Genomic DNA, 12943 nt, shown 5'->3' on the forward strand with positions numbered 1-12943 from the left:
AAACGCTTCATCACCTCTCAAGGTTTTAGTACAACTTCACACAGTAAACTGCACCCATGTCCACAAATGCACCCTGTGAACTCAGACCACCCCCTTAGAGCAAGTTTTACTTATTGTTTCCATGAGCATGGTGTACCAATGGAACTACTTTGTATGTAATCAAATGACATAATTCTGGTGCTGCTGCAACACACAGTCAACCTTCAGCTGAACAGTTGCATATAGGGCTACTCCAAGAACAGAAGCATGGCCCCCAGTCCAGATTGCTAGATCATGAACAAACACAACAGCTGTTAAGTTCCTGAGCTTGGTGTCTTGCTACAGTAGCAGAACCTAAACTAAGGGATCGTATGGAACTGTGCTGAACAGCAGGCAATTAGGAATGGGTCACTGAGAGCCTTGGCCTTGTTCTAGATTGTTTTCTGTTGCTGTGTATGGAGGTTTGAGTAAGAATGGCCCCCACAGAGTCATATATTTGATTGTATGGTCACCAGGGAGTGGAACTATTTGAAAGGATCACAGGTTAGGAGGCGTGGCCGTGAGTAGGTGCATCCTTGTTGGAAGAATTGTGTCACTGAGGGTAGTAGGTTTTAAGGCTTCGAAAGCTCATGCCAGGCCCAGATGTCCCCTTTCCCACCCATGGATCAGGACGCAGCTCTCGGCTATTGCTCTAAGCACCTACCTCCCCGTGCTCCTACCAAGCTAACATGGGACTAAGCCTCTGACACAGAAAGCACGCCCCAATTAAACACGTTCTTCCGTACGAGTTGCTGTGGTCATGGTACCTCAGAGCAAGACAACAGTGACTAAAACACTGAAATATACATCCTAAGCAAACCACACTTAGGGGAAAGAGTTTACGTCAGCTCTCACTTCTAGGTAGTAGTCCATCACCGAAGGAAGTCAGGGCCAGGCCTCAAGCTCGAGCAGACAGACACCGTGGAAAGCTGCTTGCTGTCTAACCCTCCAGCTCACCACATCTCTGGGTCAGGCTGAGTTATATTCCTTACACGGTCCAGGCCTGTGTACTCAGGGATGGTGCCACTCAAGAGTAGGGTGAGCAGGTAGCCACTAACCAAGACTATTCCTCACAGACATGGGACACAGGTCACTCTGATCTAGGCAATGGACAAATCCTCTGAGACTGCCTCAGATATATAGCCTCTGTGACAATTATGCCCAAGACCTGCAGCTATTAACAAACCCTGCACATCACAAGACCAAATGCTAATAATCTAAGATTTAGGATCAAAAAGTAAGAATAAAATCATTACCCCTGAACCTTCATGCTGGACAGGGCTTTACATGCAGACTCCCCCTTCAGCGGTAAGAAGGAAGGAGCTACTGTTGACAGTCGTGCTCGTCTGCACAGCAGCTACTGTTGACAGTCGTGCTCATCTGCACTGCAGCTACTGTTGACAGTCGTGCTCGTCTGCACTGCAGCTACTGTTGACAGTCGTGCTCGTCTGCACTGCAGCTACTGTTGACAGTCATGCTCGTCTGCACTGCAGCTACTGTTGACAGTCGTGCTCGTCTGGACAGCAGCTACTGTTCACAGTCGTGCTCGTCTACAAAGCAGCTACTGTTGACAGTCGTGCTCGTCTGCACTGCAGCTACTGTTGACAGTCGTGCTCGTCTGCACTGCAGCTACTGTTGACAGTCGTGCTCGTCTGCACTGCAGCTACTGTTGACAGTCGTGCTCATCTGCACTGCAGCTACTGTTGAAAGTCGTGCTCGTCTGCACTGCAGCTACTGTTCACAGTCGTGCTCGTCTACACAGCAGCTACTGTTGACAGTCGTGCTCGTCTGCACTGCAGCTACTGTTGACAGTCGTGCTCGTCTGCACTGCAGCTACTGTTGACAGTCGTGCTCGTCTGCACTGCAGCTACTGTTGACAGTCGTGCTCGTCTGCACTGCAGCTACTGTTGACAGTCGTGCTCGTCTGCACTGCAGCTACTGTTGACAGTCGTGCTCGTCTGCACAGCAGCTACTGTTGACAGTCGTGCTCGTCTGCACTGCAGCTACTGTTGACAGTCGTGCTCGTCTGCACAGCAGCTACTGTTGACAGTCGTGCTCGTCAGCACTGCAGCTACTGTTGACAGTCGTGCTCGTCTACAAAGCAGCTACTGTTGACAGTCGTGCTCGTCTGCACTGCAGCTACTGTTGACAGTCGTGCTCGTCTGCACTGCAGCTACAGTTGACAGTCGTGCTCGTCTGCACAGCAGCTACTGTTGACAGTCGTGCTCTGCACAGCAGCTACTGTTCACAGTCGTGCTCGTCTGCACAGCAGCTACTGTTGACAGTCGTGCTCGTCTGGACAGCAGCTACTGTTCACAGTCGTGCTTGTCTGGACAGCAGCTACTGTTCACAGTTGTGGTCGTCTGCACTGTAGCTACTGTTGACAGTCGTGTTCGTCTGGACAGCAGTGGGCTGTGACTTGGCTTTGGGTTACTCTCACGTCTATGTAATTGATCTGAAAGCACGCCAGGGCAGACAAAGTTCTAGGCAAGAGAACTTTTCAATGAATATGAAACCATTGTAAAAATCGTATCTATAAAGATCTTTTTTAAAAAATCATTTATTTATTTTATGTGCAATGGTGTTTTGCCTATAGTGTGAAGGTGTCAAACTTCTTGAAGCTGGATTAGATAGCTGTAAGCGGCCACGAGGCTTCTGAGAACTGAACTTGGGTCCTCTGGAGGAGCATTCAACACTCTTACACTGAGTCATCTCTCCAGCCCCTATAAAGGTCTCTGCTGATGAAATTAAATATAAAACAGAAATGAAAAGAATCAGAAACCCCAGGATATTAAAATAACGTCATGCCAGGCGGTGGTGGCACACGCCTGTAATCCCAGAACTCTGGGAGGCAGAGGCAGGCGGATTTCTGAGTTGGAGGCCAGTCTGGTCTACAGAGTGAGTTCCAGGACAGCCAGGGCTACACAGAGAAACCCTGTCTCGAAAAAACCAAATTGAAAAAAAGTCATCCATCCTTTAACTGTTACTTACATTTCACTGGTATTGATAACCTTTTTAATTTTTTTCTTCAGGGCTTTTAATCTTTCTTGGACTTCTTTTTTCTCTTGTTGCCACTTTTTAATTTCTCTGTCCAAATCTTGGAGAAACCAGTCTAATTCCGTCTTTGAGATCTAAAAGCATTTTAGAAAACATCTGAATAATCATGGCAACACTTTCTAGGGAAAGAAAGAACAAACTTGACAGTGTCTTAGCATCTGCAACACCTCAAGTCCAGGGAGCTGGCATCCTGGGGCAGGAACACTGCCATTCCAGCCCTCAAGACACAGTCAACCCAGCACGGCCACACCTGACCAAGTACACACCCTGCAGGAAGGTATTCTGAGGAACTCTGTACCCACAGGACTGACGCTTCGGGTTTCAGCCTGCACAGTTCTATACCTACAAGTAATCTACACGTGTTTTAGTTGGCAAGTCCAGGAGTTTTTGTTTGTTTCTAGAAATACAAATAAGATACCTGGGGCTGGCCACTAAAGGCATCTGGATTGAATACCTGCCTGAATTTTCGGCAGTGAGACAGAGAAACTCCAGAGGCAATGCTAGTTCCCTTCCCCTGGAGGACGAGGGTCAGTGCCACCCCCAGACCTATCCTCAGCTCCTTATGCAGCTGCTAGTTTTTGAATTAAGTGAACATGGAAACACTGTTAAATAGTGTCCAGCCTCAAATTCCACGACTACCAACAGATGCTTAATAAAATCCTGCACTCCTATTTGCTAGAGGAAGACTAGTCCATTAACTCCTACTTGAGGTTATGATCCTATTTCCTGCTTAGGTCCAGAACACACTTGAGAACAAGGATTCAGTTACAAAAACAAAGGCTTTCTCCCTCGAATGTATGCTGTACCCTATATTAAGCTATTCAAATGTAATAGGAAGTAATGGCATTAAAGTAAAAAAATGATACAGACCTAAAAGGCCATTTCTTCCTTTTCTCTTAGACACCCAGGGTTTCCATGGTTTTGGCGATGGCCCTGCTAACTAGACTTCCTGCAAGTCTGAGTCCCACTTCACAGGAGAACAGTCTGGATGGATGTAATACACGGGCTCTCTTACAAAGTAGCAGGAGGGGAACACAAGTTCTGTGGTGTCCCCGTAGACTGGTCTTGTCCACATTTTCCCTTCTAAGAGAATCTTGCTGATTCCAAACATGTCCCTTTATTTCTGTGACTTAGATGACCCCAAGCTTACCATACTTATAGCTCCTGGATTCTACATGGCCATTTTTATCTCCAAGATCAATGTAAATCTGCTTGCTAGGCCCCTGGAAGCCAGGCCACCTCCATTCTCACTCTGGGCCAATGATCTCACCACCTCACCTCTGATGTGGGTTTTGACAGGGAGATGGTTATACAACAGAATGAGAACCTACTTGGCAAGGCTGCCTATAGGAAATCAAAGAATTATAATCACGTGGGTTTGCACAGTGCTCATAATGAAACTGTGAGCCAAGCTCACATGCTGCTTATACTCACAACAGCTTCTTAAAAGCAATGATCATATTCATTCTCACCTACACTCGTGTACACACAACCGAAGAGATGCAGATTCGAAATTTAAGAGGGTACATAGTTCACCAAGTAAGTCTAGTGCCTGAACAAACCTGTTATGTGAGGGACAGAATACCTGGACTCACCATGTTCTTGAGCACAATCCTCAACACCAGATCCAAGCCATACAAAAAGACAAAGGCCCTCGAAGCACCTGGTATGGGCTGCCTGCCTATGCTCCCAACATGTGCAAGTAAAAGGAGCTGGGCTTTGAGCCCAGCCTAGATTACACAGTAAGACCCTCTCTCAAAAGCCTGAAGCCTCGAAGGTATGGTAGAGCTAGATGAGACCTGCAGTCAGAGCTGCTGCTCTGTCACGGTCTTCCTCTTCGGTACGATGTATCCACAAAGTGGAGAACATCTGTACAAACATCAGGCTTGATGGACTGTATGAATAAAGAACTAAGTCTGACCACCAGTTTGTGAAGCTAGAGAAGTCTCTATCACAAACTTCACTCACCAAATGAGTGAAGTACTACATGCCTGAACCTGCCTGTCACTCAAACAAGATGCCACATGGATTATTGTTCAAATCTTCCTGAGGCAATACCACATTTGTATCAATATTTTATTTTACTAAATCTCAAGTAGTTTATTCCAGTTTGTATTCCATGTATTTATATGGTAAGCAGGTTTTAAGTTTTCTTTTACTGGTACTTTTTTCCCAGACAGCCGGTTGAGGAGAGTCCCTAGACTGATCTCTGCGAACAGGTCCTGGGAGTGCTGCCACACTTTCTTTGCAAAGCATCTCCTTTCTTCCAGGGACAGTCCAATTTCAATAAACGAGTTTCCTAATTAAGGTCATATTAAGCTAATTTCCAACTACTTAATGTATTATTCCAGATATTAATTAACCATTTTTTTCCTTTTAAAATGGGTCTCTCTCTTCCCTTTATAAAAAGAACATTTTCTCATACCTGTAATCTTGCCACTAAAGCAATCTGTTTTTTTTTTGTCAACTGGTACCACTTCACTATACGTAACTGACTGTCTCAACTAATAGAATTCAAACCAGATTCTCCAGAGAACTTGAATACAGCACAGGCTCCGAGAGTCACTGCTGACGTTTCCTCATGAAGAAGGGGAGTGACAGGAGCCGAGCAATACTTACTACCCTCACTCTTTACCACAGAGGTTTACCCCAGATCTTCCAGATAAGCAAGCTGAAGTTCAGTGAAATTAAGTCGCCTAACTGCTGTCAGAGAGTTCTAAACAGAACTACTGGAGTAGAACCAAGGGTGGCTCCAGGGCTCACATTTGTGACCTCTCCTCTGATTGAGCCTCGCAATGCAGACAGGAACTTAACTTGGATTTAAACATAGAAGAGTTTCGACTAACCAGACAAGTGAATTAAAGGAAAATTAAATTCCAGATTTATAGTCCTCTCAAAGCAGTTGGTAACAGTTCCGTATCACTACAAGAAACACTGCAACTTAGGTATGCTGCAGAGAAAAGTGAAAGAGGCTACTGAGAAAGAATTCCTGTGTGGCCACTGACAGAGGCTGACAAGCACTCACACTCATTGCATGCGATCAAGGAGTCTCGGGCAGGTTTACCTTGTTTTCCTCTGTGTGCCTTTGCAGCTTTTCCTCCAGGTCCCTGATCTCTTGTGAGCTCCTGAGTTCTATCTGCTCATAGTTCTCACACGCCACCTTAAGCTGCTCTCTGAGCAGGTGGTACTCCCTTTCCTTCTGGGAAAGGTCTCCCTAAGAGTAAATCACAAAAGCATCGATTAACAACTATTGAACATTTATCATCTGTTTCAAAACATCCCAAAGAAGAGTAACAGTAAAATTTATATGGGAAATGTAATAATCCAGAAATTAAAACCTCTAAGTACTGTTCAGCAGAACCAGCTCTTTTTTTAACACTATTATTTTACTACTGAAATTTGTAATAAAATCTTCTTTTAATGTTTTATTGATTTGTGATTTTCACCTCATGCACCCCCATTCCACTCTTCTTCCTGTCCCTTTGTATTGTACCATTGCAACTTCCCCTGCAAAAGAAAAAAAAGGATCTCTTGGAAGGATTTACACCCTGCAGTTTACACCCTGGAAACTGCAGGGTGTCACAGTGTGCCACAATACACCCTCTTGTCCAAATAGCTTTACTTGCAAATGTTCATTACAATGGGCTGCTTCAAGGCTCTGGCTTCTGTTACACTATCAACAAAACCCCTCTCAGATACCCTGTTGCTGCCCGGTGTCATGGAGATCCTGCATCTTTAGATCTGCAGGACTGGCTGCTTCATTTACTCCAGCAGTTCCTAGGTGGGGTAGATGCTGAGGTGAGCCAGCTCAAAGCTCTGGATCTGGGCCTGGATGGTAGCTGAGCTGGTCAGCCTATCAGCTCTCCCACACCCATGCCACTAGGTCAAACTCTCCAACACTGCTCTGGTTAGCTTGTCCAAGGCTGCAGCCAGCAAGGGGCAGAGTCAGCTCTCCCGCTCTCATGCCTTTGGGCCAGCTCCAGTGTGCTGCCCAGGTGAGATCATGGGTCTGCTCTCCTGACTGCTGCAGCCAGTGAGGAGCAGGACCAGCTTGTGAGTTAACTTTCCAATTGCTACACTAATTAGTTCTGAGAGTTTGTTTCCTAGGAGCATCATGTCAGACCAAAGTTTAATTTGAATGCTATTTTCTATAATTAACATTAGGCACTATTGTTAAGTTTTAAAGGTTGTATATATATTTTAAAGACAAGTTGAACGAATTAGTGTTAACATTACCAAATATCAACCAAGTTGTTGGTAACTAAAAAAAAAAACAAATTATTACCTAATGAACTGCTTTCTGTTATCTACCATGGATTATGTTAAAATCAAAACAATCAGCCGGGCGGTAGTGGTGCATGCCTGTAATCCCAGCACTCTGGGAGGCAGAGGCAGAGGCAGGTGGATTTCTGAGTTTGAGGCTAGCCTGGTCTACAGAGTGAGTTCCAGGACAGCCAGAGCTACACAGAGTAACCCTGTCTTTTTTTTTTTTTTTTTTGGTTTTTTTTCTTTTTTTTTTTGGATTTGGTTTTTTTTTTTGGAGACAGGGTTTCTCTGTATAGCCCTGGCTGTTTGGAATTCACTCTGTAGACCAAGCTGGCCTCGAACTCAGAAATCCGCCTGCCTCTGCCTCCCAGAGTGCTGGGATTACAGGCGTGCGCCACTACCGCCCGGCTGAGTAACCCTGTTTTGAAAAATTCAAATAAAAAAAAATCAAACCATAAAAGATGTGATATTATACTATGAAATGTTAACAAACAATAAATTTCATTTTATGTAAGGCTTTTTCAAAAGCTCTCATTCAGCTAGAACTGTTGAATCACATAGTATGTCTGCAGAAAGTACTGTGGAGTATGGGAAACCTCCTGGTTCAGGGAATTCACTCCTATGGCAGTAATGCTGCAGAAATCAATCCCACAGGCACAAACCTGGGTGTCTTAAATAATTTCTTTGCCCCTCCCCCCCCCCCCCCCCCCCCCGCCAGCAGTTAAGCACTTTGTAACTAAAATGGCAGGAAATTAAGTAGCTAAAATTATGCAACTTATCAAAGCACTGTGAACTATCACAGCAGAGTGCTTTGGTGGGAGAGCTTCAACTTCCGTCTGTCCAGCCTGAGGCTTTAGCAGTATGGATGAGCCTATGTGTAAATGAAACTATCAACCTATTACGACATACAAGCAAGACTCGGTGGTAGACACCTCAGTTGCCTGTTTTCATTCCCAACTTGGCAAAAGAATCACAGCTAGTACGGTATTATAGATAACTTCTACATCCCAAGTCACCAATAAGGATAGATGGGACATTAAAGGTAGCTTTATGCTATTATATTTAAACTTCATTAAATTTTCATAAGAAATATGTGGGCTGGAGAAATGGCTCAGTGGTTAAGAGCACTGCCTGCTTTTCCAGAGGTCCTGAGTTCAATTCCCAGCAACCACATGGTGGCTCACAACCATCTATAATGGCATCCAATGCCCTCTGGTGTGTCAGAAGACAACAACATAAAATAAAACATACATAAAATAAATAAATAAATCTTTAAAAAAAGAAATATGTAATATTTGACTTTTTTAGGTAAGAAAACCGAGTGTGAGAGGTGTCAAGCAACTTCTCAAAGTCCTGGGAGAAAACTGTAGTCCTAAGATTCAAATGCAAATTTCAATAGTTGAAAAGCCATCAACCACCTTGACTTGGCTCAAAGCCTTGAAACTAAGAGCTACTTTAACACATTTGTGAATATTCCCAAGGCTGATTAAAGTTTTAAACAATGACTTACAACAGCATCTGCCTGATTTAGAGCTAAGTACAAAGAACCTGATAAAAAGTCCATCTACTCAGTGTATGTTGTTAAACAGAGAACTGCAAAGCACCGTCAGCATAGTAGACACACTCTAGATGTTCAACAATTAAGACATCACAGAATTTTTCACCTGTTGTAAAGAACTAAGCAAACATGATGTAGTCCTCCAACAGGTACAAACCAAAGAATGCAAATTTCAGATGCATTAAACCGAGACTCCCATTTTTCAAAGATATCATATAACTGTGTGTAAATGTTCAAGTAAGGTTGTACCTTAAAATATTACCAGAGGCTGTGCATGGTGCTGCAGACCTTAAATCCTAGTACTAAGGAGGCAGAGGCAGGTGGTTCTCTATGAATCTGTGGCCAGCCTGGTCTACATAATGAGTTCCAGGCTAGTCAAAGACACTTAATAAGACCTTGTCTCAAGAAAACAAAACAAAAAAACTTAGCATAGGTAAAGCAAATGAAGATGATTTTCAATTTCTTTCTCATAATTTCTAGTAAGGTATACTGAAAAGAACTTAATGGCTCTTTAATATAATTTATGAAAACTATTAAGTCTTGTTCAGAAAGCATGGGCATACTTATGTCTACTACAGCTGCGTCAGCGTTAAAGAACTCCACTGTATTACTATGCCTGGGCACAGCACATCTCAGCCACGGGTGCTGGGTGAAGAAATTGTATCTACTTTTGGGCTCTTACAAATATTAAAACAAATATTTAAGTATTTGTCCACTGGTCTTCACACACCTGAGTACAGGTAATTCCATACTGCATTCCCCAGAAAGCTACATGTTACTTCTTTCAATACCATGCATGTGGAACTGATTTGTTAATTCCTAAAAACCACTTCTTTTGAACTTTTGGGCTAACTTCTGCTTATTAGTGAGTGCATACATACCATGTGTGATCTTTTGTGATTGGGTTGCCTCGCTCAGGATGATACTTTTCTAGTTCCATCCATTTGCCTAAGAATTTCATAAATTCATTGTTTTTAAAAGCTGAATAGTACTCCATTATGTATATATACCACAGTTTCTGTATCCATTCCTCTGTTGTAGGACATCTGGGTTCTTTCCAGCTTCTGGCTATTATAAATAAGGCAGCAACGAACATAGTGGAGCATGTATCCTTATTAAATGTAGGAGTATCTTCCGGGGTATATGCCCAGGAGGGGTATAGCTGGGTCAGCAGGTAGTACTATGTCTAATTTTCTGAGGAATCACCAAACTGATTTCCAGAGTGGTTTTACTAGCCTGCAATCCCACCAACAATGGGGAAGTGTTCCTTTTTCCCCACATCCTCTCCAGCATCTGCTGTCCCCTGAGTTTTTCATCTTAGCCATTCTGACTGGTGTAAGGTGGAATCTCAGTGTTGTTTTGATTTGCATTTCCCTAATAACTAAGGATGCTGAACATTTCTTTAGGTGCTTTAAGGCCATTCAAGTTTTCTCAGTTGAGAATTCCCTGTTTAGCTCTGTACCCCATTTTTTAATTCACCCAGCACAGGAAGCTCAAGAAGAAGGAGAACTTAAGTAAGGGTGCTTTGGTTCCTCTAAGAAAGAGAACAAAATACTCACAGGAGCAATAAGGGAGACAATGTGTAGAGCAGAGGCTGAAGTAAAGGCCACCCAGAGACTGCCCTACCTGGGGATATAAACAGTCAACAAACCCTGACACTACTAAGGATGACAAGAAGTGTATACCAAAAGGAGCATGCAATGGTTGTCTCCAGAGGGGCCCTGCCAGAGACTTACAAATACAGAGGCAGATGCTAGCAACCAACTATTGGACTGGGCATGGGGTCCCCAATGGAGGAGCTGGAGGGTAGCCTAGAAGAGCTGAGGAGCTTACAGCCCCATGGGAAGAACAATGATTTCAGACACCCAGATGCCCCAAGACTCCCAGGGACTGAACCAAGGGGCACACATGGTTCCAGCCAAAAATGTGGCAGAGGAAGGTCTTGTTAGGCATCAGTAGGAGGAATGGTCCTTGGTCAGGTAAAGGCTCAACAGAGGCCCCAACAAAAGGAAAACGAGGGGGGGAGGTGGGAGTGTGTTGGGTGAAGGGCATATACGTGGAAGCAGGGGGAGGGAGGAGGGGTGGGAGCCTTTGGGGAGGGGGGAATTGGGAAAGGTTTTACCATGGCAATGTAAATGAAAATGACATTCAATTAAAAAAAAAAACACTTCTTTTATTGTAGCTTGTATATTGTATATTCACATCAATTCTTTTTTTTCTTATTGATTTGTAAAACCTTCTTGTGATAAGAGTATTTAATCTCCTGAAACCAGAAGTCCTAACCAGCTCCTGAGTTTCTGACCAAAAGGCATTGACAGAGCAAATGTTTATTTTTCTATTTTAAGCCAACAGATAGATTTTGAGGTAATTTGTTGTATTACAATAGAGAACTATTAAACTCTGTTTAGATTCGCAAGTGTAGTAAGGCTGTCCTGAATTAAGAAACAAAACTAGGGGGAAACAATCCATCTTTTCATTATCATACTATCCAACCAAGTACATGGGCATGCCGTCTCTTCAGTAAGACTCTCAATAGCAGTTTAGCTACCTTGTTATTAATTTTTGCCACTGCAAATGGAATATTTTCTCTTAATAAGCTGGTCTTAGTATATGGAAAACATTTATCTTCTATGCAATTATCTCCTCCTTTTCTTTCTCGTACCTAAATTTTATTAGTTAATAGTTCCAGGACAATAATAAATACTAGTGGTAATGTTTTATCTTTAAACAAGATAATGGCTTTTACTGCAGCATTTTAGAGTAAAAGGATACTTGACATTTATCTAGTACCATTCTGAAACTATATAGCTGGTTAAATAGCTTTTATAGTATATTAACAAATTCATAACCGAATCTTTCTTAAAGTGGCTCAGGTCTTTTTATCTTCTGATGTCATTCATATAAATAACCTTATTTATAAGTTAATACATGATCACCACTTAAGTTAAAACAAAGCCAGTATTCTTTGAATTAAATTTGCTTCCTCAAATTTCAACAAAAAAGGTTTTTTACTGTAGTCTAAAGTTTATTCCACTTTGGGACTAGCTGGGTCCAATTCAAATATATGCCAATAAAATTGATGTATATAAACAATTTAATGTACTTTTGACTCACCTGCTGAATTTCAAATGGGCCATATGGCTCAGTATTGACTTCCTGATTTATCACGTGCTTAGATACCTACAGAGTAAAACAACAGCTTAAAACTCAATCAACCACAATAACACTAAAGAAGCCCACTGTTTAATAGTTTAAAACATGCCCACAATTTTTCTAAGGACTTTTTTCTATTTAATTACTTTTAATATAAAATTTTATTCAGAAAATGCTACTTAGAATTACAACCAAAATTAATACTAGCGCTTAACATATTTTGCTTTTTTACATTTTAACATTTTCTATATTTAATACTAGTCTTAACTTTTTTTTTTTCAAAGTTTGTTAGAAAGCAGAAAACTTGAGGAGAGCTACACTGGACAAGGACTGTCATGAGTTCACACCAAAAGGACAACTACAGAGAACCCTGATGCATTTGCATGCTTATTAGGAAACCCACTTACATAAACCACTCATTTCTCTCCATCTGGTTGTCCATCTTACACTCTCATCTCCTCCTGGCTCCACAGAACCTGGGCATGCATGCATGTTCCGCCCAAACTCTTCCTCTTTACCTTATGCTTCCGTTACTTATTCAGTGACTGCCTGGAGCCCAGAGCTTTGTACATGCTAAGCAAGTGTTCTCCCAATGAGCTCCGCCCTCACAGACTCTATATTTTCTGGGGAGTAGGCAGCACATAGAGAGTTCTATGGGGCAGTCAGCTCAGACTGGGGTCCTTCTCTTCTGATTTTGCTGTGAATGCTACTGCATCAGCCGATGTGATAAAGCCACCATGGCTGAGAGTGCATGTACCTGCCTATAAAGTAGACACAACACTCCCTCTTTTGTTGTTTATTAATCATAGAAATGATGCTCTGGCTCCAGCTGCTGACTCTGGCACCTTCTTTCTTACCAGTATAGATTGTGGTAGGGGACACGGACTATTA

At 42.7% G+C, this 12943-nt stretch overlaps 1 protein-coding gene across 11 annotated transcripts in view; it reads right to left on the reverse strand.

Moving 5' to 3' along the window:
* The window catches only part of Ttc3 (tetratricopeptide repeat domain 3), a 101569-nt gene that overhangs the window by 13861 nt on the left and 74765 nt on the right, over positions 1–12943 (reverse strand). For 10 of the 11 annotated variants that reach the window (XM_052158973.1, XM_052158979.1, XM_052158975.1 and 7 more), the window contains 3 exons: positions 12014–12079; positions 6140–6289; positions 3010–3149 (listed from right to left, as the gene is read on the reverse strand). In XM_052158973.1, coding sequence (XP_052014933.1) covers positions 3010–3149; positions 6140–6289; positions 12014–12079 — 356 coding nt within the window. Of the gene's footprint in view, positions 2757–3009; positions 3150–6139; positions 6290–12013; positions 12080–12943 lie in introns of all 11 variants that reach the window. The other variant, XM_052158981.1, reaches the window with a different exon arrangement.

The sequence above is a fragment of the Apodemus sylvaticus genome, chromosome 15 (assembly GCF_947179515.1).
Source record: "Apodemus sylvaticus chromosome 15, mApoSyl1.1, whole genome shotgun sequence".
Lineage (NCBI taxonomy): Eukaryota > Metazoa > Chordata > Mammalia > Rodentia > Muridae > Apodemus > Apodemus sylvaticus.